Source organism: Gymnogyps californianus, chromosome 5 (genome assembly GCF_018139145.2).
Source record: "Gymnogyps californianus isolate 813 chromosome 5, ASM1813914v2, whole genome shotgun sequence".
Taxonomy (NCBI): domain Eukaryota; kingdom Metazoa; phylum Chordata; class Aves; order Accipitriformes; family Cathartidae; genus Gymnogyps; species Gymnogyps californianus.
This window is the reverse complement of record NC_059475.1, coordinates 2,543,935-2,570,587: the sequence shown is the minus strand read 5'-3', so window position 1 is coordinate 2,570,587 and position 26,653 is coordinate 2,543,935. Positions and strand designations below refer to the sequence as shown.

The 26,653-nt window shown below is 41.6% G+C and overlaps 1 protein-coding gene across 2 annotated transcripts; it reads left to right on the top strand.

Moving 5' to 3' along the window:
- Positions 1–1,076: 1,076 nt before the first annotated feature.
- On the top strand, positions 1,077–25,273 carry NAT10 (N-acetyltransferase 10). Of its 2 annotated transcripts, XM_050897189.1 has the most exons (28): positions 1,077–1,184; positions 2,438–2,529; positions 3,205–3,376; positions 3,683–3,805; positions 4,573–4,634; positions 5,506–5,620; positions 6,981–7,088; positions 7,959–8,092; positions 8,467–8,560; positions 8,930–9,028; positions 9,589–9,725; positions 10,243–10,367; positions 10,678–10,828; positions 11,305–11,401; positions 12,185–12,301; positions 13,267–13,368; positions 13,476–13,550; positions 14,159–14,275; positions 14,460–14,593; positions 16,620–16,668; positions 17,306–17,399; positions 17,493–17,603; positions 18,676–18,848; positions 19,334–19,453; positions 20,452–20,550; positions 20,964–21,037; positions 23,584–23,667; positions 24,819–25,273. In XM_050897189.1, the coding sequence occupies exons 1-28, from the start codon at positions 1,077–1,079 to the stop codon at positions 24,910–24,912; spliced, it is 3,060 nt and encodes a 1,019-aa protein (XP_050753146.1). In that variant the 3' UTR covers positions 24,913–25,273. The 2 variants fall into 2 exon arrangements, with proteins under 2 accessions (XP_050753146.1, XP_050753147.1); XM_050897190.1 differs by lacking the exons at positions 23,584–23,667; positions 24,819–25,273 and adding an exon at positions 22,068–22,306 and having other exon boundaries at positions 1,131–1,184.
- Positions 25,274–26,653: the final 1,380 nt, after the last annotated feature.

The following is a 26,653-nucleotide window of genomic DNA, read 5'->3' as shown; positions in this document are numbered from 1 at the left end:
TAGAACTGCAGTAGGTGGAAATGGAGTGTCTTTATCAAATCATTAGAGGCATGGTGTTTACTCCAACAGGGCTGAGTTTTGCAAGCAAGATTTATTTAGAACAAAGGATTTTAAAAAATAAAATCGGTGTTGCCATTGCTATTGAAGTTTGGTTTATCCCCTTTTTACAGTCAATTACAAAAAAAGTCACTGAACTAAACGGAATAGATGTGAAAGTTCCTAGCCCCTGTCACTGAAGTGGTCTGTGTCTCTCTGGGCTTTTGGGAGCCGCCAGGTTACAGGAGCCTGGGTTATTTCCAGGTGCTGAATTGTTTTGGTATATATGATATACGTAATTGAGGATATACATAGGTAATTTAAAAAGTAGCTTCCAAAACTCCAGTATTTTTCCTGGACGGGGAATCCTCGTTATTTAAGCTATTTTTTTCTATTCGTTTGTTCTCACAGTAACACGAGTGCTTGGTGCTGCCCCTGGCACGTTCTCTAGCTCGGTTTCAGGTCAGTCAGGCCTGTCTGTAACGTGGCTTCTCTCCGCCTTCTCCTCAAACGGGGTGCAGGTACCTGCTGACCGATGTCTTGTGCGGCATTGCTGCCTGCCAGCTACAGCCGCCTCCCTTTTAAAAATAACTTTACCAGCTGCTTGACGAGATTCCTCAAGGAGCCCGTTCGAGTGAATAGCACCCATATACCAGGAAAGGTTTAACACAGCTAAAACTGGAAATGCATAAATGCACCGTCGAGGCTCTGATCAATGGGTGTTTCCTCAACTCCGCTGCGACTTTCCCATGTGGAAAACTAGCTTAAATTCTTCTGCTTAAAAACAAAACAAAACAAAAAAAAAACCCCACATATATATGTATATGCCGTGCAGGCGAACGGCGGGGGCAGCTTCGGGGTCCTGCCGCAGTGCGCGGCGCGCGCGCCCTGGGCCGCGCCGCTCCCACGTGGTCCGCCGCGAGCCGCCGGGATCGTCGGTGCCGCCTGAGGAGACGGCCAGGGCGGGCGGGCGGGCGGCTCTCCCCGCGGCGGCACTCGGGGTGAGGGGGGGGGGGGGAAGGTCCGAGCGCCCCGCAGCCATGCAGCGCCGGAAGGTGGACAATCGCATTCGGGTACTGATCGAGAACGGGGTGGCGGAGAGGCAGCGGGCCCTCTTCGTGGTGGTCGGCGACCGCGGCAAGGACCAGGTAACCCTCTCCCGGCGGGCAGAGGGACTCGCCCTGCCGGCGGGGGGGGTGGTGGTGCCGGTTTTGAACCGAAGCGTTTTGAAGAATGGTTGATCTGTAATCCCCCGGTACCGTTTTTTTCTCTGTAAAGCAAGCGTTAAAAACCGCGCAGAGTAAGGCAGAGCCATGGCGTGCCTCAGTGTGCGTGAGGTAACTCACCGCCGTGCAGAAACGCGAAGGGGTGTTGGAAATGGTTTAGGAGGCTTTGTCCTTCAACATCTCCTGTTTGAGAAGCTCATGAGCATTAAATGAAAGCAAATACGGGTAAATCGGAATATTTTTTTAAACTGGGGCGAAAGATGCTTAATTTTCCGGCTAGCAGGAGCTTTTTTACTGTCTCGGTTCTCTTGTAAGACGTTACGGTTTTGCACTGGAGCTGTGTTTTATGTACTGAGTTACCTTGTAGATGTCACCGCACCAGAGCTTGGACTGGACCTACTTGGTAACGTTGTATGGAAGAAATTAACCACTAAACTCGTTTCTCTTCGGAGCCTCTAGACTCGTGTTTTTCGAGTGGAAAGGGGAATAACAGCATGGTAAAACCATATCGTTTTAGGATAAGGCAATTCAGTTAGCTCCAGTTCCTGGGGAAGTAAAATAAAATAGTTATAAAAAAACTTGGAAAATAGTGAGTTGATCAGGTGGCAGTACAAGAAAGTTGTCATTGATTTACTGCTGAAGTGGACGGGTGAGTTCTGGTGGGGCATATCCTGAGTCTGGTTGTGTTCAGTATTTTCACGGATGAGTTGGATTCCAAAGCAGCAAGTGTGCTTACTGAATGTGTGGGCTACATAGCAGTGAGGTGGGTTGCCAAACCCGCTGGAGAATTAAAATTCAAAATGAAATCCTGTTAAATTGTAAAAGTCTGAAATACATTGTGCAAAATCTATACTAAGAAACAAATAGTAGGAACTGTGTTTAGACTGGAATAATCACCTTCTGTTTGTGCAGTTGTTAGCAGTTCTGCCAAAGAAGAGTGCTAAGGAAACAGTAGGTATAAATCGATGTCTTCAGTGTTCTGCAACCCTAGAGAAGGCACAGACACACAGGTCTGTGTAAAAAGGCATGTAACCTTCACAACATGTCAAGGGATCCTTCTGTTTTGTACAGGGTTGCTCAGTAGCTAGCTGTAAAATCAAGTATAGAAAAATATTTTGCTCTTTGCTGTTAGCTTGTGAGTACAGTTGTTCATGAATGTTTCTGTGTTTTGGCAGGTGGTTATACTTCATCACATGTTGTCTAAAGCAACTGTAAAGGCCAGACCGTCTGTCCTATGGTGTTACAAAAAGGAGCTGGGCTTTAGCAGGTAAGATATCCCTTGTGTCTCATGCTGCGGTCACTGCTCTGCGTGAAGCAAAAGCTTCGTGACTGGTCTGCTGAGTGTAGGTTGTGTGATTTGGTTGTAAGGAGAAACAAGATTAGTTCTTGGAGGAGCTATAGGAAATTTGGTGTTCCAGAACTAAAATTTAGCTTTCATAATACAGTTGACATCAGCACTAGGTACTTCTGGTTTCTTTCTGTAGCTCTAACGCTAACTCTGTTGTCCTGGACCGATTTCTCCCTCACCTTTTTAACCTTAAAAGGCCAAAACTTTAATTCCTCAGCTTTTTAGCCTCAGTAATATTTAAGTCTGAATGCAGATTAAGCATTAGAATGCCTTTGTTTTGAAAAAGCGTTTAAAATTTTAATTCTTAGATTTGTGTGCGTACTTACAGTCTGTACACAAAGTTAGGAAGGAAGTGTTACCTGAAACTGCATGATTCCAACCAAGCGGTTTCTTGCAAAAACAGCTGGTTCTGTGTGATATCCACTGCTTTGGGCTGAAGGCACATGGGAACATATCGTGAAAGCAGCAAGCATGATCCAAGATTTTTTTCCTTGGAGGCTGCGCTATGACTTCCAGTTAGACTTGAACATAGGCCTGAATGCACTTTTCTCAAACCTTTTTCCAAGAAAACTTCTGTATAATTTTGTTCTCCAGCCACCGGAAGAAGAGGATGAGACAACTACAGAAGAAGATTAAAAGTGGAACTTTAAACATAAAGGACGATGACCCTTTTGAGTTATTTATAGCAGCCACAAACATTCGCTACTGCTATTACAATGAAACTCATAAGATTCTTGGTAACACTTTCGGCATGTGTGTACTTCAGGTAAGGAGTTAAACTTCTGACTTAAAAAGGACATTGCACTAGTATCAATTGCTTTCAGTTTAACTGCTGCAGGAATAGTATTTGTTGCTTCTGTTATTTCAGTTATGATGGCCTTATGTATCTTTTACAAGTTTTGTGAGGATGAGATAGCCTTGCTGGTAGAATTTTAATGGGACATTGGTTAATGCAAGTGTTAAGTGTGAATTAGCTTTGATAAATAATGTTTTTAGATTTTGTGTTTCTTTTAGTAGGTGCTAGTTGTGCTGGTGAACTCTAGGCAACTTCGAAGTTTTATTTATTTCCTAGGATTTTGAAGCTTTGACTCCAAACCTGCTAGCTAGAACTGTTGAAACAGTAGAAGGGGGTGGAATTGTGGTGATCCTCCTGAGAACAATGAACTCACTGAAGCAGCTCTATACAATGACCATGGTATGTTCAACGTAATGTGTCTGGTTTATATAAGCAGGTACATTGTGGTGATGCTAAGTTTTGCTTTTGTTATGGGCTATGGTCTTCCTTCCATCATCTTTCATGCTCCTTCATTCATCTGTGATTGAATGTCTTATGGTTAGGCAGTTCTGCCAACCTCTGTGTCTTGAGACGCTGCTAGGTTACAAGGAAGAAGCACCTGTCGTTCACAAATGTAACTGTGTTCTTTTGTTTCATAATAGTTTTGGAAAGTATTTATGCTATCTGCCCACGTAACAGAAAGTTAAGTAAAAAATAGGCCTTTTGAGTGTTTTGTGACCTGTTACTAGGTGAGCTCAGCTTCACGACTACTATATATTTCTAGATACGAACTATTCACACTGAGTATACTTACGCCTAGAGCAGGAACGGTTTCCATTAGTAATAATGCCAGTAGGTGAATTAAAGTGATAGACTATTTTTTCTTAGCATGCCTGAGGTGTTTGAAGTATTCTGTACCTGGCAGAGTTGACCTTTAAGTCAGGCAAGAATAAGACAGACCATTGTGAAAAGTATTGGTGGGAAAAGTACATTTTTAACAAGCGTTGGGAAAATGTGGATGTTTCACAACAAAAAATCAGAATCCTGTGGGATGCAGTGTTGATGGAAAGGGAGATTGTAGTCCACAAGAGTGGCAAAGAAGTTGGATTGTCCCGTGAATAACAGTCTTGTAAATATAACTGTTACTGCTCTTCCTTCTCCAGATTGACTTTTTCTTTTTGTTTCAGGATGTACACTCTCGATATAGAACAGAGGCACACCAGGACGTGGTAGGACGGTTTAATGAGAGGTAAGTTACTAAGAGTGTAAAGGATCCAGGCTGTATGCCCAAGAAAAGCATCTGGAACAACATCGTGTGTTCATATTAGGAAAGCATCCTATAGGTTTGCATTGGAATAGGGCTTCTTGGCTGCTTCAGTGAAGTTTTCATGTACTGTTCTGGAAATGAATACAGTTTGTTGTTGGAGGAATTGTATACAAACTTTTGGTATATGTTGCAAGGGATATATGCAAACAGGCCCACATTTGTAAACTGTTCTGAGTCGCTTTCTTGAAACGCTCTGTAGAAACATATGCCCCAGATGCACTGAAGTTCAGATACTTATTGCGCTACTGTAAAACATGAAACTGCTCAGTGTGGAGTATTCTCTGTGGTTTTAGAAGTGTCTTGTAAAGGTGTTTTGTTTGCTTTTGTTGTATAGAATAAGCAGCTCTTACTGCGTGAGTGAGCCCTAGCTCTAGCCATAAGAAAATTGCAGAAATCGTTCTTTAGCATGCAGGTGGTTATGTGATGTCAGAAATTAGAAGGATGAATAAGCCAGCACTGACTGCAGTCTTTGGGGGTCAGCGCTTGTCACAATTGCGGTGAATTCACGTCTTAACACTTTTACGCAGCTACCTCCCGCTTAAGTGTTCTCTTGGTAGATCGTCTTTAGTTAGCATTCTTCTTTGGAGACATCCTGGTAAGTGGATACCTGTTTTGTGTAGATGATCCTGATTTTATGGTAAGAGGCGTACTGCCAGTTGTGTGAACTTGTCGTAGCTCAGCTGTAAGTAGCTGTAAATACTATGTCTGGGTTTAGAAAAGAGTTTAAATTAACTACCAAAATGCAATTGTGTTGCGAGTGTTTTTACTGAGTTGCCTTTGCTTGACTGCTCAGGTTCATTCTGTCTCTGGCCTCATGCAAGAATTGCATCGTGATTGATGATCAGCTGAATATCTTGCCCATCTCCAGTCACGTTGCAAACATCACACCTGTTCCACCACAGTCGCAGGTCAGTAAGCAACGTGAGCCGATTTTCCTTGGGAGAAATTGATCTGAGTTGACCACGATGTGTTAAAGATTTAAAAAAGAGGAAGCTTTCCTTTCACCCTGATTTATATCAAATAATGGTCTTGCAGAGAAGAAGTAGAATGTTCTGCAAAAATTATACCTGGTATGGGTGATTCATGGGAAGGTGTCTTTTCTTTCCTCCTTGGGTTTTTTTCTGTCACAGCTTTTTTTTTGTGCTTGCCTGTATTTATTGATTTTGCTGTATTGCTGTTTAGCCTAGCGAGGTGGAGCTTAATTGCTGCGCTTGCTGTTTCAGAAGCGCATAGAGAGATTTCAAGCAGATGGACAGTTGGGACGAGACAAATAAAAAGACCTTTTGATGGTTGGAGGGTGGGAAAACGCTTTGGAAATAAGTATATTTACAAGCTCAGGAGACACCCGATACCTGGAAGCTGTAGTAGTTGTTTCAATTTCTGAGTTACACATGCCACATCTCAGGAGACATCCACTGAATATAAGCCAGACATATAGCTTGCACTGTTAGAAATGTATCCTTTTATCACTTTCAGTTGTAGACTAAAGTAAAATGGAACCAGTTTTAAATAGAAATCTTTAAGCTTTTGAAGTGTTTTGTGTGGTCTAAGGAATACTGACATAGTTTCCGTCAGAGATGGTAAAAATATTTTCACAGAGCACTGATTTTAAAAAACAAAACAACCCCCACTTAGCATTATAACAATATTGACAGCAGCACAAAGCTTATCTGTTGGATGGATAGACTGATGCCTTTGGAATTTTAAGTGACAATAAGGAAAATCAGAATTCATTCCCATTTAAAATTGATTGCTTTTGTGTCCAAGTTTATTGTTTGGCTTTGAAAATCTTGATATTGGTTTGAAAACTGATCAGTTGCTGCTGCAGTGGTTTTTTCCCCTACATGACAATATGTACACCTCATATGACAGGTATAACAAAGATCATAAAATTTTCATACAGCCTGAAGACTGGAAAATGAATTAAATTCTTCAGAAAATTTGTCTGTGGTCTCTTCTTCCTGGCAATGCCATTCTCAACTTACCATGTACTGAAGAATCCTTTCCTTTTTTCCTCCAAGCTTGGGGAAGCCAAGATAGCCACCTCTTCTGTAACTGTTCTCCGGAAGATGCATTAAAGTGGAAGTGTTAAATATCTGTCTGTCCATTTAAATTTTTCTGTTTCTAGGGAGTATATTCAACCTGTGGTAAGATTTCCTTTCAGGTGTCTTTCTCTGCCTGATAAAAGGTATCAGAAGACATCACAAAGGTATAATTCTGCCGAAGTGTCCTTTACTAATCCTGTTATGGTAAACCCTGTGCTTATAGGAAGATAGCCTCCGGCCGCAGGACTTGGAGCTGAAAGAACTGAAGGAGAGCTTGCAGGATACCCAGCCTGTAGGAGTTTTGGTGGATGGCTGTAAAACCCTGGATCAGGTTGGTGTGGTGTTTAAATCTGAGATACTCTGTGCTTGACAGGTCACCTTAGGTACTGATATTTGTGTCTCATCTTGCATGTAATCAAATCTGAGTGTGAACAGTGACGGGTATGGTCTTAGAGAATTTCCTTGAAAAATTGATTGGACAGGGTAGCTCCACGACAGTATCAGTGATTTTCTTCATGAAGTTGAGAGTAAGTGGAAGGACTAGAATGGAGACAGGAAGCTGATCTGGAGAAGTCCATATTTAAAAAGATGATGAGCTCTCAGGGTTTGAAATAAGCAGGAAACTTAACCTGAAGTTTCTGTTCAGTTTAGTTCTGAATAGAAGTTGAAAATCCGTATCGTATTTTAATATGCCCCTATTCCTGCCTCCCTTACACTTTTTTTACTCCAATATGAGAATCACTGACTAGTGCAAATGAAGGCCCTGTTGCAACTCTCTCCTGTTTCGGAGTATCTGCTGAGAAGCTGCAGTTCAGCCTGGTGGCTCCTGGAGCTGTGCACTGCTTAAGCCCTTTTATAGTAGGTCTTCTCACTGCTCGTCTTCCTCCTCTGAGAGCAGTGTGCCTCTTCCTGTCTTGCTGAATATACTCTCTGGTCAGTGGCATGGGGGTAGTAATTGAGAATTGCTGCACTGATTGTTGATCTGTGTTTTGACCTGAATAATTTCAAGAACTCGGTGGGTCAAGATTACCACTTCTGGCACATTATTTGTCTGGGTTTTAATGTTCAGCTCTCCCATCTTGTCTTTCTCTCCCTTCTTCCTGTTCTAGGAAAGAAGACGTACTAGTGGTAAGTGTAAGTAATGCTGAAAGCAATTTAAACACAGCTGATTTTTGCTTTCTGTTTTTTTTCTGATCATCAGGCAAAAGCAGTTCTAAAATTTATTGAAGCCATTTCTGAGAAGACTCTACGCAGCACTGTGGCATTAACAGCAGCCAGGGGACGTGGTAAATCCGCTGCTTTGGGACTGGCTATTGCTGGAGCAGTAGCTTTTGGGTGAGTGATCCCCCCAGTCTCCCAGGTTTTATTTGCATCCATGAGTTTTAAAACAAACAAACAAACAAAAAGGTGACAGGATCTGAATATATTTGTAATTTCCAGTCCTACATTCCTCTTTTTTATTCTTCTTATATCTTTTGATTGCTGCATACACTGATATTCAAGTTTTTCTATTTTACAGTAATAAGAAAACCTCAGTCTTTAAAAATCAAAGTAATCGCACATAAATTGAGATAAGTGTCTAAAGGAATCTGCTGTGTTTTGGTATTAGGTAAAATCAACCCCTTCTATAAAGAAAACATTCTACTTAATACGTATATGTAAAATTTCTTAGAAAAAGAGTTAAACTCTTGTTTTATTTTTCTGTGCAGTTACTCCAATATCTTTGTCACATCTCCAAGCCCTGATAACCTTCACACTCTCTTTGAGTTCATATTTAAAGGCTTTGATGCACTGCAATATCAGGTGAGGAGAGCACGCTATTTTACAATACTTTCACAGCTTTCCTGCTTAGGAGGGGTTTTGCATCTCATCTGTGATTTTTGTTTACATATATTACCTACCAGCCTTTTTAGTAATGTTCTGCAAAAATGAATCACAGTACAGTTATGTTTCCTTCTCTAAGTTAGGTAAATCAGTTTCTTTGTGAAATAGTTTTTAACATAAGTAAATAATTTCTCAGTTCTCAGGCCTCTGAAGCTTTTGTTATAAGAGTTTTTAACTAGAATCTGAAATAACAGTGTACTCTCAGTGAGCTTATTTTGATGATAATGGTAAACAATGTTTTTCTTAGATCTTGGCTTGTTCATACTGTTTAACAATGTTTTCTTTCAGGAACATCTGGACTATGAGATTGTTCAGTCTTTAAATCCGGAGTTTAACAAGGCTGTTGTCAGAGTGAATGTGTTCAAGGAGCACAGACAGACCATTCAGGTAACTGGCCACTCTTGCCTTTCTACTTTTTGTTCCTAACTGTTGGCTTTACTGATGCTGTAGTTGTTGTTATTTTAAGCATGTTCATTTTATGTGAGGCATAACTGTCCTGATTGATTTTGCTTTAAAGCAGACCTTTTTTTCTGGTGAGTGACTTTCGCAAAATATCTTATTTCTTTCTGTGAATAACTTGTAGTAGAGTACAAAGCTCCCTTGGTAATTGCTTGTGGGTTTCTTCTTGAAACAAAAGCAAAGGAAGCTGAAAGAAACAGTGAAGGAAGAGCATATGTTTCTAGTGATTAGATTTCCTTTATTTTCATGATCTGTGCAGATAAATCTGTGTGGAAATGTGCAAAACAAGATGTGTGACCCAGTCCTTGTTAGGGTAACATGAACCCTCTCCCGACTGTTTGTTTGCATGTCGAGTCTCTGGCTTGATGGTCGTGGAGAACAGGGACAACAAACAGCTTTTCAGGGCTCCAGCTTTGCCAACTCTGACATTTCCCTAATTCCCAGACAAGCTGTTGTTGACAATGACGGTGTCCTCTCGTTCCTTGCAGTACATACACCCTGCTGATTCTGTGAAACTGGGTCAAGCTGAACTTGTTGTGATTGATGAAGCTGCTGCCATTCCTCTACCCCTGGTGAAAAACCTGCTAGGCCCTTATCTTGTTTTCATGGCTTCTACAATCAATGGGTAAGGCTTGAGTGGCAACTGTCTACCTGGGAAAGCAGTTGTGCAAGTGGACTATTTCTTATCTACAGTACTTTTTTTTATTACGCACCGTTACATCAGATCATGCTAATTCTTGATCTGTCATGGAACTGCTCCTTAAAATAACCAAGAGTCAGTGCTTGAACTTGCTGCTTTCCTTTGGTTCCACTGTGGGTTCGTTAAGTGTTTGACTTGCACCTCTTCTGTTCTGCTACAAGGAGCAAATACATAAACAGGATTCTGCAGTCTGTTAGGAGAGAGGGAAGAATGACGTCTTCCTTCCAATATGGTGAGACTAAGAAAGTGACAGAGTAGGCTGCCCTGTCCTACGTGCGCAAGAACATCAAAAGGCAGCGATTCTCACAGATGGTTGGGGCCCTCACAGGCCTCACAACGGCACATAGCTCTGGATGGCAGCCTAGTTCTGTGCTGGAGCTTCCCCATGGCTCAGGATTGCTGTTTGGTTATTTGCTTCAGACTTTTGTCTTCTGCTTTTCAGGTATGAGGGTACTGGTCGATCACTGTCTCTGAAGCTCATTCAGCAGCTCCGTCAACAGAGTGCCCAAACCCAAGTCACCATGACAGCAGAGAACAAATCTACAGCTACGGCTAAACTCACCTCAGGTACTCCATTGTATTCTGGACTGCGGTATATAACCGTGGTCTCCGGTGCTGCTGACTGGCAAGCCCTGTGGGTATCCCATCTGTCCGTGCGCTTTGCAGCTGTAGGAAGGTAGTGGTATGGAAAAATGAAGGAACTCTCCTCTGGTTTTTCCTCACGATTTTCAGATGTAGAGGCTTTTAAGGGATGAAAGCGATATGAGTAATGGTTTTGTAGTCTCCTGGGAGCCCTTCAGAGGACACTGATCCTATTGGATTCTTTGCTAGCTGTAACTTCCAACACTAGATGTTCTTCTCTGAAATCTGTTTGCAGCTCGTACGTTGCATGAAGTCTCCCTCCATGAGTCGATCAGATATGCCCCTGGTGACCCAGTTGAAAAGTGGCTAAACGATCTGCTGTGTTTGGACTGTCTCAGCATCACCAGAATTATCTCCGGCTGCCCGCTGCCTGAGACTTGTGACCTGTATCCTTACTCAAATGTTGTGCTCTGATGACAATATATTGCTTTCAGGTGAAGGAGACTTTTTCAAGCTGATTAATAGTGGGTTCTCCAGCTAACGTGATGACCTCAGCACATGATCTTTTGGCAAAAGTCTATTAAGACCACACTTCTGGAGTTGAGCTCTTACCGCTGCCTTATAAGACTGGTGGTGTGTGTTACCAGGACATTACCAAACTCTAGTTTTACTGCAGAGACAATCCTAAGGAAGGGTTGAATGAAGGGAAGTCCTTGTTGGAGTTATAAAAGGTTTAGCTTTACAGATGAAGGATGTGAAAGCTATGAACACTGCACAGTCATTCATTCTTCTATAGAGTTGTAGAGTCTAAGAGCACAAGCCAGCATGTAGCCCAAGGCTGTATTGAAAATATTACTCCTAAACCAACAAAGAGCTTTCTCCTTGTTTCCAAGGAGGTTGTTTCCTTAACCCCTCTGTTTAGATACTACGTAAATAGAGACACACTTTTTTGTTACCACAGAGCATCGGAAGTTTTTCTGCAGAGACTGATGGCCCTCTATGTGGCTTCACACTACAAGGTAAAGCTTGTGCTACTTCTGTCAAAATTTCAGCTAGGAATTTTGTGGAGGGAGCAGCGCTTGTTAGGACAGTCTAATTAAATTGACCTAACTGAGGTTTTCTGAACAGCTTCAGTTGCTTCTTCTTGTATACAGATCTGTATTTTCCCTCCTCTGAGAAGATCTCTGCCTTGGTCTTGGCTGAATACACTGGATTTTACAGATATCTGGAATATTTTTGTCTTGAGAAATTCTGGAGACTAAATTCTAGATGAGCCTACAAGCTTGTCAGAATAGTATCAGTGATGAACCTCTTTTGCAGTTCCCTTTACCATATTCTAGTAGCCTCAGATTAACCAAAAGAGTAGTACCATTGTCCTACTGAAAAGAGTAATAATTTGTCTCAAGGTTTCAAGACCATGGGTGACTAGTAAATGTGAGTGGTGGAGTCCGTAAGTACTGAAGTACTGAGTACTAAAAATCTGACACTTTAAAAAAAAAATTATTTAAGGTTTGGTAGATTAAGAGAGAAGTAGCTATATAAAAATGGAAAGTTCAGTTCCAAACGTATGAGAGCAAGAGGTTTCACTTGAGAAAAACAGATGCTATGTAGTAGTATAACAGCTGTGAACTGGCCTTTGGGCTTCTTCATCCGTCAGTATTGTACTAGTTCCGAGTTTCTTAATAGCCCTAAATTCAGAAAATGGAGGATTGTTTAGAAGTCAGCTACTAACATTATACTGGACTTTGAAGCTCTTCTCGTGGAATAATTCTTCAACTTTCTGATGTGTCTTTACCCTCCAGAACTCACCCAATGACCTCCAGATGCTATCTGATGCGCCTGCTCATCATCTCTTTTGCCTTTTGCCACCTGTTCCACCTACCCAGAATTCGTTACCAGAAGTACTTGCTGTTGTGCAGGTAAGAGAGCAGCATCTGTCTGTGAGGTGAGCTGTTCAACAACGAAGCAGTACACTGCTGTCAGACAGGATACTATCAGCGTAGCATGACAGCAATATACTATCTAGGAGTAGATGGTAGCTTAGGGCTGTGTTTTGTGTTACAATGGTGTATTAAGGCTGTTTTTTTCCCTCCGCTTTCTTTCGTTAACACTAATTGCTGTATAAGTACATTGTGCTGCTGATCCTTTCACATAGACCTCCCAGTCTCCACAATGCGTTTGTGCTGAGAAGCCTTCTGAGGAGCTGAGCTACTGCTTCAAGAGATGACTTTGTCCTCCCGTTTCAATTTCCTGCAAGGAGAGTTGGTTCACTGGTTCACTCTGCTTATCCCATGTTTCTAGCATTCCTTTTATTTGCAGTAGCACTGCAAAAATACAAACTCCTCAGATGTACATGCTTAGAGATGTAGAAATATTTCAGCCCTTGACTGTTGGGTATCTGACTATATGCTTCCTTCCTTCCTTAACAACACAGATTCTTAATTATCTGTGTTCGATGCAGCTAGTTAAATCTACTGTTTCTTAAAAGAAAAAGCCCAGTTTACATGAAAAATATATGACATTTAAAGAGAAGTATTGGTGGGACAAGCTTTTATGTTTGCTGTTGATGGACTACAGAAAATGCATAGACCACTTTCTATGCTTTAATCTCTTCAGGCTTCTGTTGCACCATAGTGTAACGCCTACTGCATCAGATGTACTTGGCTGGCTCGCTGGCGTGCTCCTTGAGACAGGGCTTTTAGGGGCAGAGCCTGTTTGTTGGCACATACATGTTTGCTCATCATATTGCAGAGCAGGGATCACACGAAATGTCAATACTGCATAATGGACTCAGCAACTGAGTATAAATTTTGATTCTGCTGTAGCGGAGTGACTGTAGGAGAAAACACTTTCTCCACTAATGGTATTTTACCTTTTCTGGCAGGTGTGCATGGAGGGAGAGATCTCTCGCCAGTCTATCATGAACAGCCTTTCTAGGGGAAAGAAGGCTTCTGGTGATCTTATTCCCTGGACCATTTCAGAGCAGGTGAATAATTTGGCTGTGTACTCACACCCAAGATATATTTCAGCACTCTTTCTTATTTCCAGAGTACCTATCTGTGTTCTGTAAATTGACTTTTGTCTCTTATGCAGTTCCAAGATCCGGACTTTGGGGGCCTGTCTGGTGGGCGTGTTGTTCGTATTGCAGTTCATCCGGATTATCAGGGGGTAAAGTATTTTGGAACCCAGTTATTGTGAATAGTCAGTGGTACCATGAGAATGGCTGTACAGGCAGAATTCAAGAACAGCGCAAACATTTCAGTTGCTCCAGTTTTCAGCGTTTTGAGTTTGGGGACTGAGCCAGCGGTAGTAACAGAATGAGGTCAGACGCACAGAAATGGTCAGATGCCACAGCAGGCTGGGGGGCATTGCTTTCCTCTGGGTGGGTAGCAAACTAGTGCTCCTGTCGTTACTAGGCAGCATTGTAGCATGCCAGCATCCCAAACAGCAGTATACAATCAAGATCCAGTGATATTATGAGATTACCAAATGTTCACGCTGGTGTTTGGCATTTTCTGAGTGCCAGAGTTAAGCACCAAGAATTATTACACAGTCCTAAACTACCAGCTGGGCTCTCATTGTGATTTTGGACACCCAGGTTCTGTAGCGTCCTTCTCCATGGAGCTGCTATGTAGCAAAGAAGATGCATTTTTGCAGTGACTAAGTGATCTCTGCACTGATGATTGTCAATGGGTTTGTGAGGGGGGAATGTTGTTCCCCTGTCTTAAAAACAAGATACATCTTTTTGCTTACAGTGTGTTGTTCCTACTTCACAGATGGGCTATGGCAGCAGAGCTCTGACTTTACTGCAGATGTACTATGAAGGCAAATTCCCATGTTTGGAAGAAAAAACAATTCAAAAGCCAAAAGAAATTGCAACTGTAAGCAGTGAGGTATGGAGCTCAGTACATTTTTTGTATTTTCTGTTGTGCTAAGCTGTTTTTCACTGTAATTCTTGATAATGATTTCTCTCTGTAAGGAGGAAATACTCGTATTTATTTTTTATACAGAGTAAGAGATTTAATTTGCAGATTTCTGTGAGGATTGCTACTAACCCATTTCCACTTTCTTTTTCAGACTGTTAGTTTATTAGAAGAAGTTGTGACACCTCGGAAAGACTTACCTCCTTTACTTCTTAAACTGAGCGAGAGACAAGCTGAACACCTAGACTATCTGGGGGTATCTTACGGCCTAACACCAAGATTACTCAAGTAAGGCATTATTCTATTTGCTAGTTACATCCAGTGCAAAAATATAACTGTATAAATTATATACATTATAATAATATAAATAATATGATGTATAGATATAGATGCAGATATTTTAGCCCTTGGATATTCTCTTTATCTCTGCACGTTTCACTTGGTTTCTTAAAACTGGGACAGCTCCAAGTCCACTTCTCCTGTAAGACCTTTTCTTGACGTACAGTCGGGCTGATCCTAAGTGCATCCTTCAGGGTAGTTTTTCCTCAAACTTCTCCTGAGGGCAAACCCATTCCCTTCTTGGTTGTCTCTGTGACCCTTCTAAACAGTTAACTAGCTTTAATTGCTCAGTTTTTCCAGGCTAGAGAAGTAAGAACAGCCTGTAGTAAGTAGGGAGAAGTTAAATACTACTTCCTGTGACCTATAGAAGCTTGAGCTGCTGCTGACTTCAAAGCTAGTTGTTAGTTTCCTGACTAATGTAAATGCTTTTTGCCAGCAACTGCAGCTGCTTCTTGCTTTTCTTACCATGGAGGAACTGAGTTATTGCAGCAGTAAATCATTTATTAATTTTTCTTAAGTTTTAGCTCCACCTTACAACATAGTTTTATATAAAACCGTACAATTCTATAATAAATGCAAACTTTTAAAATATTGTCAAATTCTGTAAAATACCTAGGTTTCTGAGGCTTTCTCAGCCATGGTGTGGGAAGTTGTGAATCCATAGTTTGGGAGACAGTTTCAAATAATGCAGAATTCTTTCTGTTGCTAGCCTAAAAGCAAAGCAGTTATTTATCACCTAAAACCTTGGTTCCTTGCTGGGCTGCCCCCACTTGCAGAGGACCTAGGGTGCTGTACAAGCACATGAGATGAGTCTGAGTTCAAGAGAAGAAATAAGAGCAGTGGAGGCCAATTTGTGACTGACCCAGTCAGGACAATGTTAGACAGCTACGTGCGATTTGGCATTTCAGATACGGAGACTGTAGCCTGTTTTGTTCCATGGCAAGTGTGCTGCAAAGTTCATGCCAAAATGTGATGGTGAATTGTTCAGCTGTGCAGGAGAGCATCAGAACTGAATGGTTATTGTGAAATAGTCTTAATCTTTGCAAATTGTAAAGCAAATGATTCAGATGTCTTACTTGATTTGAACGATCCCTCTCAGGGCAGAGGGGGAAAATAAAGTGTTTCACTACTACTTTTTTTAGTTATTTGACTGTTAGCTGTGGTGGGATAGATAAAAAAAAGGATGAATAGTGGGATAGGGAGAGGCTGGGGTACACATGTAGGGCTTCCTGCTGAAATTTTGCAACATGCTGCACAGCTGATGGGTAGTCATCCCATGGCCTGTGGAGGTAGGTTGCCAGTGACAGTTGCTCTGGGGCCTGGCTTCTTTCTTTTGTCTGGGATGCCATATGTTTGGTCTCAGCAGGTCTTTTTCTACTAGTCCTCCTTTTACTGGGCAAAATGAATGGTAGGATCAGTTCACAGCTAAGATGCAAGAAGGGACGGAGGATGGAAAGGGATGTCTGCAGGATTTTGCTGATCAGTCTGAGATTCCCTCTGGTCCACAAGTGACTATTTGACACCTGGAAGTTGCCAGGGAAAATCATCATTCATTGAAGAAGAGCAGAGTCTCTGAAGTAAACTGTAAATCCTCAGCCCCTCCCCAGGGTATCCCTTAGGAGTCTGTGGTATTATTGGTCAAATAATATCTGCCTGTTTTTAAAGGAGGCCCTGAAAGCACGTCCAATACAGTAACTCTTGTATCATGTCTGTCAGTCTTTGAAAGTTTGTTCATTTTTTGATATCACAATCATCATTTTTCACTCCTCTAATTTAGAACTTCACTCAGTTTGATTGCCGTTACTACTTTCTGTCAGTGTTCGTTTTCATTAGTTGGTGGGGTGTCTTACAGACTTCTGCTTACTTTTCAACAATTGTTCTTGTACCATAGATAGATTGCATTTAACCACAGGTGGTGTTGTAGAATCAACAGCTTCCTAATTCTCAGTGCGTTTTCTCTTTTCCCTTTCCCCAGGTTTTGGAAACGTGCTGGATTTGTGCCAGTTTATCTAAGGCAGACACCAGTAAGTAGCATACTGTTTCTGAATGAAATCCAGTCTTATTGAAATCACTGGGCGTCTTTCCATTAGCGTCTGTGAGATGTGATTGGGGCAGGAAAGTTTTCTGAAGCTACATTTGGGGTTTGTTTTTGTTCTTTGGGCGTATAGTTAACTAAAGGAGTAAAGTTTTAGGGTTGTGAATGTGGTCGTCTAAGTAGTTTGCACTTAAAAAATCAGAGCAAAGGTGCAGGTGTTGAGGGTTATTAATGTGGTTATTGGTAAAATATGCAAGTGGCCCTCGAACTGACTGCTCTTGTTTTTCTAGGTGCTTACAAAAAATAGCATTAGCAGTTGTAGTTCTTTTGGGAAAAATAATTTGTTTGTCCCATGTCACTGCATATTTCTTTTGTTTTTCTGGCTCTTGAGCTGTACCTGGAATTTGCAATACTGGTGACTACTGGTTACCTCAAGAAGCCAAAATCCCTCAGTACTGGGATTTACCAAATTCTAGAAGTTCATAGGTTTTACCTAAGGTAGTGGTGATCAGTAGCAGTTGATACATGTGTTGTTGTTGTTGATTTAGAAGACCTTTGCCTTCTTCAGTTGAGCACAGAGTGCAAAAGGTTCATGGGGATGATGGGAAATATATCTCATTTATTAGAATGACCTGACTGGTGAGCATTCGTGCATCATGCTGAAGATGCTGAATGAAGAGGACACTGAACAGGAGCCTTGGCTTACTGCCTTCTGGAAAGGTAACTTTGATTTTGCTAACACTAGAAGAATCTTCTGGGATATTTATTCTAGAGGTCCACAGGAGTTGTTTATTTTATCATCTTGTCCTGTAGATTTTAGGAGGCGGTTCCTTTCTCTACTTTCCTACCAGTTCAGCACATTCTCTCCCTCGTTGGCGTTGAATATTCTACAGAACAAAAATATCAAACAGCAGCCACAACCACGTGAGTACCCTGGCTCACAATGTTCAGTTAGATTGCAGTTTAAAGTCTATGTATATGTTTATCAGAGTTCTCAAATACATGCATTATATGATGTCTCTTGTGAAGTGCCATGAATTGCTCTTGGTCAGTTACTTTCTTTTGTTCCTATTACCCAGAAAAATGCTTCTATTTCTAATTAAAAGCTAAGAGGACATTTTCTGCCACTGAAAACAGGTAGTGGTGTTGTTTTGGTTTTTTTTTTTTTTCCTCTGCTTTTTTGATTGAAGATTTAAGTAACCCAAAATCAGAGGGCTCCTGAGTGTAACAGCTAAATGCATGACAAAACATGGATGAATACTGACACCTACCAAATCCAGTATGCAATTAAAAGGGAAGCCTTGAATAGCAAGGGTCAGTAGGCAGAGCAGCCTGCGTAGGATCTTAGGAAGAACATTGTCATCAGAAATTTGGAAATTGGAACGTGACGTCTTTCTAAGAGAGAGGCTTTAGTTCAACTGCATGTTATTGGGCTCAATCCAGCACTTGCTGGGGGAAACACACAGGCAGTATAAAAAAGGGCCAGACAGGACAGTTCTACCAGTCACTTCTGGCTTAAAAGCAAATTGCTGTTTTCTCAATATGCCTAACAGAGGGGAGTCCTCTTGAGAGAACTTGGTAATCTGTGTCTTCTGGGTTTTTAGTATTTGTCTTGGTGAAAGAGTTTTGGTTGCTGCTGCAAGGGAACAAAGCTCTTTAACAGCAAAACCAGTGTAAGATAGTTAAAGACTGGGCAAACTGTGTTTCTCAGCCCTCACTGAGAGCCCTCTGGCATCTTTAAGTTGATATGCTGGTCTGTTTTGACAGTTGCGATGTTTTTCATATGGAGGCGTGTCTGTCTGAAAAGACTTTGAATAACCAAGCCAGTCTGAATAGCAGTGTTGTACCTAGTGTGTTGAATTCTGAAGTGTGTTGGGAAGTGAACCTATGGGGTAGCAGTTGGCCTTTACTCAATGATATGAAAAGGAATGTGTTAAATACTGAGATCCTGGATAGCTATGAAGAACAGTCTTGCATTGTTGTCTTTTTATTGTAGCCATCAGCCGTGCTGAATTAGAATCAGTTTTCATCCCATATGACCTGAAGAGATTAGAGATGTACTCTCGCAACATGGTGGACTATCATCTCATCATGGATATGGTACCTACCATTGCCAGGATGTTTTTTCTCAACCAGATGGGTGATATCTCTCTCTCTGCTGCACAGTCGGTATGTATCACTGTGAGAACAAGCCATGCTTCACCTCTCTTTGTATGTATATTTGGAATAGTTTCCTGTTTCATGTCATCTTTAAAAAAAGACTTCGCTTCAGTTAATTGCTTCTTTTGTAGTCCTCTTCATGGTTTCTGCTTGTAGTGTTCTTCCACCTTTAGCGTTTGCTTTGAATAAAATTTGTAGGGATCATATTCTGTTGTGTGTTCAGTGAGGCACTCCATGCATTTATAATATGGTGTGAACTGTGGCTTAAAAACCCCTCAAAATCTTCTGGCTCTTGAACTGTACTTCGGGAGAGAGGTATTCATCTGTATTAAGTATGGAATGGCACCTGCTATCTACAGAATAATTTTGGGATGTTCCTGTGCATCTGAGCTTCAGCTTGTACCAGAGAAGCCTTGTGTAGGGAGCGAAGAGGGTATTATGTATTTGTATTGCTCTAAAAGCCTCTATAACTAAAATACACGTCATTTCCTCAGGCCCTTTTTCTAGGGATTGGCCTACAGCATAAATCTCTGGACCAACTGGAAAAGGAGGTGGAACTGCCCAGCAGTCAGTTGATGGGCCTCTTCAACAGAATCATCCGCAAAGTAGTGCAGGTAATAGCATCAGGACAAGCTTTGTCTTGGTTGTATTGGACCAAAGTGTGATTCCAGTACTGAGCCTGGCACTAATAGAAAGCTGAATCAGAACTGTGTATCTTTAATATGTCCCCAATAATTGACTGTAAACTTCTTTGTAAGATGGGAAAATCCCACTGGAAAAAAGCAGGTATTTATGGCATTGATTTATATAGTGTTTTCCCAAATAATAATGCTTGTGTTATGTTTTTAAATGTTGAAATGTCCTGACCAAAATGCTGAGCCTACAACCCATGTTGCCAGCTGAGCCTGAGCCATTTGTTTATGATTGTTCACTGCATTGGTGGTATCTCAGCTTTTCTTGGAAAAAAAACCTTTCCAATGTCATTTAGAGGTAGATTTGAGGTCCAGTGAAATAATTGGAAAGTTTTGGATCTGGTTTTCTTTCTCTCTATGTCTATGATAAAGTGAGTAACGTGATGAGTTACCAAATGGTGAGATGGATGGAATACTTGCCAGCTGCTTGCAATTGCTTGCAGAGCCTGGGGCCTCTAGTTCTCAAGGTTTGGGATACGGCAGCAAAGCTTCTGCAGTCTGGTGTAGGTTGTTCATTGGAGAGGTGATTTGCTCAGCATAACGCCCTTATCTTGAAGAAAATAACATACATAAAAAAACCCCAGCTTTTAGCTGCAAATGTTAACCAAATGATGGTGTATTAATAAAGTATGTTGTAAACTACGAGTTCTCTACATTTATGCGAGTGACATTGAGTGCTGACTGATTTTAGTTTTATACTTTTTATAAAAGCTGTATATAATTCTGCCTTCAGGAAGCAGCCTTGAGCTTTTTATTTCAGTACGATAGAATGCATGCATCAGAAATAAACAACTGCCTGACAATATTTGCAAGGTTAGAAGAGTTTCACGGGGACAGACAGCATTTCTTATTTATTTTAAAGCAATAACCTAGAAGAAGCATCAGCAAGTCTTACATGTGTTGGCTTACTTCATTTACAGTTGTTCAACACAGTCCAGGAAAAAGCTGTGGAGGAGCAGATGGTGGCAACAAAGGATATTGTAATGGAGCCAACACTGAAATCTTTAAATGACGATTTGGTAATTATGAACTTTCTTCTTCGTACATATGTAAACACTTCCTGGAGTTCCCTTCGTGTAGGAGCCTTGTAATCTAAATTGTCTTGGATGGAAAGAATTCCACATCAGGTCTGTCACTTTATGGTAGTTAAAACCTGACAGCTTTGTGTTAACATGCTTGTAGTCAGGCTTTGTTAATCTGCAATATAGATTTTTTGCAGAACCTACTAAGATGTTCCTGGAGTTATATATTACAAGTATATGCATACAAATAACATAAAAATACAATTATATAAAAGAGATAAGCTTTTCAGGATCATCTGGTATTTGTTTTAGGGGATGTACTTCTCTTTCAGTGGGAAAGGTTTTCCTTGCATTACATGGTCACTGTTGCACTTAGAACTTAATGCATCTGTTGTGCTGTCCTGTTGCAGGAAGAAGCTGCAAAGGAATTCCAAGAAAAACACAAGCAAGAAGTGGGGAAGCTGAAGGAAATGGACCTTACACAGTAAGAATTTATCTGTATGAGTCTCAAATCCAGTTTTTCCCCTGATATCTGTTTGAATGCCGGGTCACTAGCGCATCTTGTTGAGACTTGTGCACAAAGCTGTCGTTGCAGTATCACAATCTCAAACCATCAATAAATGAGAAATAGCAGTGGGTGTTTTCAACAGCGGCCAGGTAAGATAAGCATATGCTGCCATACTAATGAAAACTTTGGGTATTGTGTGCCTGAGAGCCAATAACTTGGTCTTCCTCGGCTCTGTTAGCAGCTGCTTTGTTTCACACTCAAAACATCCTTTCCCGTATGAGTTAAATTCAGTAACAACTTCTGTTCAAGGCCATTCACCTGTTTGCCTCAGTACGTGAATTCATTGCCTGAGAAGTGTCATACTCCCAAGCGTGAACTTACGGACTTCCCTTTTCCTGCTGATATTTTGAACAGAAAGCAAAAGGTTGCGAGTTAGCAGATCACAGCTGATCAGCAGTGAGATCTGTTTGTGGAACTGTACAACTGAATTGTTGTTAGAGTTGGGGCTGGCTTGTCGTTACAGTGCTGCAAACAGGAATGCTGATCAATCCTCAGCTTTGTCCCAGTGCCTCTGGCATAAGCTTGAGCACATTCTTGTTTTACCTCCATTCTCTTTTGTCACTTAAATGGTAAATTATTCATGGCAGTAGCTCTTGCTACGTATCTCTGTGTCATTCTCGATCCCGGCTGTGTACAGTATGTATATTATACATATATAAGTTATATAGTTCTATAATATGGAGTAATAAAGCAAGCTGCCTGGCTGCGGACTGTTTCTAATTTTACAGTTTTCCGTGCTTCTAGAAATAGTCATTAGTTTCCTCAAGCCAGGATACCCAGGTCCTGTTGTCTGCTATCCAGCTTAGCTGTGTGCACAACTCAAGTGAAAATAGTACCTGGCTAATTTTAATATTCTCTTCTTTAACAAAAAAAAAAAAAACCCACATCAAAACCGCAAACCAACAGAAGAAGAACAACCAACCAGAACTTCTTTTACTTACTACAGTGTGCACGGATGCCTTTCAGCTGCTGTAGAGCTGGACAATTTGCACGATACTGAGTTGCTGAACCAGCAATTTACTTGAAGTGTCAGCAGATGTCTCTTTTTCTGGACCAACGGGAGTTACACATGCCACTGATTCTCTTCCTTCTCTCTCTCCTCCTCCCACTTTTTGTCTTATAAATCCTGTTTACTGACATCCCAGAAAAGTTGTCTGTTTTGGCTCTAGATTGATCTCTGTTAAATCTGAGAAAAGGAATAAAAGCTTCTTCGAATGTTTGGTTGTCTTGTTTGAAGGAAGGACAAAAATGGATGTGATTTGAAGTGACTTGCAAGTCAGTCACATTAGGAAAACAATATAACCAGAATTTTTTAAAAGTTTTAATTCCATTTTTTAGTGTTGATAGTGTTACATACCTGTTTGTCATTTTGGACCATGTTCCCTTTTTTCCCACCCAGAAACAGATTTCTGTTCTCCTCCATGAGGAGAGACAGACAAAAACCTGTTTTGAACACTTTTCAGTACAGGTTATAGAAAACTAATAGAAGAGACAGAGCTGTTTGATTTGAAAAGGTTTTGTCCAGCCTTGTTCAGCCTTGTATGAACAAAGGCTAGTCTATTCTAAATCTCTAAGATCTTGAGATGGAAAGCAACCACTCAATTTTGCTACATGACTGCTTTGCCTAGTTAAATTTGTATGTAATTTCCAGAGTACTTGAACACCCAGGCAAGGGGCACAGAACATGAGCTTATTTGAATAGCAATTGTTGTCTTAATTTCTCTTTTCAAAAGAAAGCTGCAGGTCTATAGTTTTTCCTGGATTGATGCAGCAAAACTATACCATTCAAGCTTACTGCTGGTCTAAGAGCAGCTGCTGATTTAGCTAACTTTCCATTATAAGCCATTGCTTTTTGCATCCTCTTCCTTTACCACCACAACCACTCTTCTCCTCTTTTTTGGAGGAGGGGAAACGAAAAAAAAGCCCTCGAGCTTTTATAAAGAAATCTATATGGTAGCTATAGATCTGATTGTGGTTGTCAGCCTTAAAGCTGTAGTGATTGAAGGGCTATCTTTTAAGAAATCTAGTGGGCAAAGTAGAAGTATACACCACCGCTATGGAAAGTATAACCTTTGTGGCCTTATTTTTTGCTTTCGTAACAGATGTACTCTACTCAGCACTCTGCTTTTCTGATGAGAGGCTTTCATAGAACAGTTTTGTGATGTTTACAATAGGGGCTCCTGAGAGAACTTCATTCGACACTGACCAGCTTTGGATGGGGACAATTGTTGGTTGCTATTGACCTAGTTTGGACTGAGTCTGCTGACAGAGTCGTGACAAGCTATTGTATCCCTTTGCCAGTCTAGTTCTGTATGTATTCCCAAATACTGATTTGGCTGGGTCCTGACGCAGGGGCTTTGTTTGTAGAGTAGTGTGTGCCTGACAATATAATCACCTTGGTTTTTTTTTTTTACTTTGTGCTAGCAGTTTTACTTGGATATTCCTTTACCTTTTTCACTTAGATATATTATCCGGGGTGACGACGAAGAATGGGATGAAGTGCTGAGCAAAGCAGGACAGAACGCTTCCGTCGTCAGTTTGAAAAGGTTAAGGAAGTTGAAATACTCTACAGAGCTCTCTCTGGTCGTTCCTGCTGGCTTTATTATAATGTTTTTCAAAAGAGTGAAGCTGAAGAGTTAAATGCAGATAAAATGAACTTAGCTTCCTTGATAGATTTCTCAGTTTTTCTGGAGAAAACAGGGTGTGAGCACCCGAGAGCTCTACTGGGTTCCTCTAATGGCGAGACTGCTGCTGGGAATTCTGTGTTGCTCTGGAGTATAGTCCTGTCTTCCTGTAACTTAGTTGCTTATTGTAACTTTTTTCTGTTGACGTGGTTAAGTCTTGATCCTGATCATGCACGGAAGTCAGTACTATTTCTCCCTTGGGTCACTTCTGAAGAAAGAACTCACTCCACGTAACTGTCCCATTTGCTTTGGGAGCTAACACTGGGTGGGAGCCTCTGATAGTCCCATTGGAGCAAACGCAAATTCAGGGAAGAAGAATTCTTTCAAATGTGAACTTAAGCCTGTGAAATACTGAGTCTGCGTTTCTGCAGTTCCTCCCTTTTCATCCATCTTCTTTCTTCTGCCTTGCCCAGCATGGAGTCTTTCCTCATCTCTTCCTTGGGGATTTATAGTTGAGACTTGCCTGCTTGCTTATTTCCCCTTCCTGAGGTGCCTGACAGCTGAAGTAATTATGTGATCTCCATTCCACCCTTTGTATACTCATGGGTTTTTTTCATGAATGCTGGAAGCTGAGAGTTTCCAGAAGCCTTACAGGAATGAGAGAGTCTTGTCAGTGCTTATAAAGATCGAAGCTCTGTCATGTTTGTTCTAGTCAGAATCTAGTGCAGGAACAAAACTGTATACTTAAAGCTAGGTACTCTAAATTCCAGATGCCCTATGTGAATTGCCTTTAGGACACGTAACTTAAAGTCTTGAAAAGTTATGACAAGAGCTAAAAATCAAGATCTTATGGGATTCAGATTGGGTTAGAGAATCTGAAGACACTAGAAAATCTAGGTCATACTCCTGTTTGTGCTTTCTCTAGCACCAGTTTAAATGACCCAAGAAATTGGAAGTGTTTTCTCCCAACCACATTTTTACGTAGACCCTTGCCCCCCCTTTTACAAAAAAAATTTCCCAGCTGGATGGCGATCTAGTGGATTTTTAACAGATATTTTGTTCCTGTTTCCCAGTGAGAAGAAGAGAAAATTAGAAACAGCAAGAGGACCCAAACAACAGAAGAAATTTAAGAAGACTAAAGATATAAAGCAGAAGTGGAAGAAATGACTTTAAAGCCAATCGGTGAAGTTGAATTAACAAGCGATGGATCTGTACTTAAGAAGTACTATTCTCCTTTAAATCAAAAGACTTTTTTGGGGGGGGTGAGAGCTGGAGGGAAGGAAAAGCCTTAGAGGCATTTTTAAAGTGTTTGTATTACGGGAAGTACAGTGACACTGCCAGGAGACAGTCTATGAAGATTTTTTATGAAGTGTGACTGCAGAGCTTGAGTGAGGCACTGTGTAACACACTGGGATATTATGAGGGTGCTTTAGCAGCTCCAGAGTTTCCATTCAAAGAGGGCAGATCAATCTGTAAACTTTCCCGCATCTTAATGGTTGGTGTTTTTATTAAAAAAGAGTTTGGACAACAAAGGATAGAAATGTGTTAGGCTTTGGCATGTGACTCTACCTTTTAGCATTGCAGCACATCTTGATAGACGTGGCTACTGGTTCAGTAGTACTGCCACTCCTTTGTAGCTTGAGGGAGTTTTTGGTGTGAACGACAACTGACTTTTTATTGGGGCTGGCTATTCAGTGAGCACTAACCATGTTGTCAATTCAGACTCGTGATTTGGTCCTTGCTCACAGGAGTTCAGGGTATACAATGCACACTTCTCTTTTGGAAGGTAGCCTATAGTTCCTATTACTGTACGCCTCAAGCAGCTGTAATAAAGGCTGCTCTTTCGCATTCACACTTGCTCACAAGGTCTCAGCATTCCCATAGCTCAGTAATTTACATTTCCTAGTTCTCAAGCAGGGTAGTGTGATTAACGGGTGCTGGGGAAGCTGCTTTGGCCATTCTGTCTCCCTGCTATCTGCTGACCTAGCGCTGCTGCTTGGCTTTGTTGGAAAGTTTTGTGTTAAGGTTGCCAGGAAATCAGCACTACCGTACTGACGCCTGGTCTCGGGGATCTTCTCTTTGAGCTCGGGGGCCAGCTGAGCAGCCAAGCCACTGAACTCCCCAGCTCTGCTACTTAGTGGTCCCTGCTTGGCAATAAGTATGTACCAGTCTGGAGCTGGGACTTTCTGTGACTGCAGTACTCTAGGTCTGGTGCGTGTCAGACTCCAGAGGCTTCAAAACCAGGGCAGGCTTTTGACACAGAATGTCCCCGTCCCAAATCTGAGTGCCCTGGTGCATTGTCTTGATGTTCCAGCTTCACACCCTAGAGGTTTGGAACAGAGAGACTTACTGATACACAGCTGATACACAGCTGCATTCTATTTACTTGTAGATCTCACAGCTCCTTTTTCCAGCAAATCCTTGAAGAAACAGTTTCTTCCTAGGTAAAGACGGTATTTCTTCTCTAGGAGGCAGTTTTATGAAGCATCTGTATTAAGCACGGGCCTTGCACAGCCTGTGTATACCTTTGGTTAGCAGGCCACTCTGTGAGAGTCAGTGGCAAGGGCACAGCCCCCACGTTGCGGGGGGCAGCTGAGCCCTGAGAAGGGAGATCTGCAGCTGCAGCCCTTAAAGGCTTGATGGGGGTCCCGTTATCAGCCGGCTGCGTGGAAGAGCAGCACTGGCAGCCTGCAGGCATGAGGTGGTGGCTGGCTGCCCTGAATCAGCTCTAAAGAAGTTGTGAAAGGAGCAGATACAGAAGGCGAAGAAGCGTGAGGCTCTTCACAGCTGCCCAGGAAGTCCTCAGAAGAAAAGGTGAGCGTGAATTCTCTCTGGTTTTGCTGTTGTTATCGTTAAAAATAGGGTAGGTGGTGGCCCTGCTGGGAGAGGGGTGAAGAGCGACAACCCC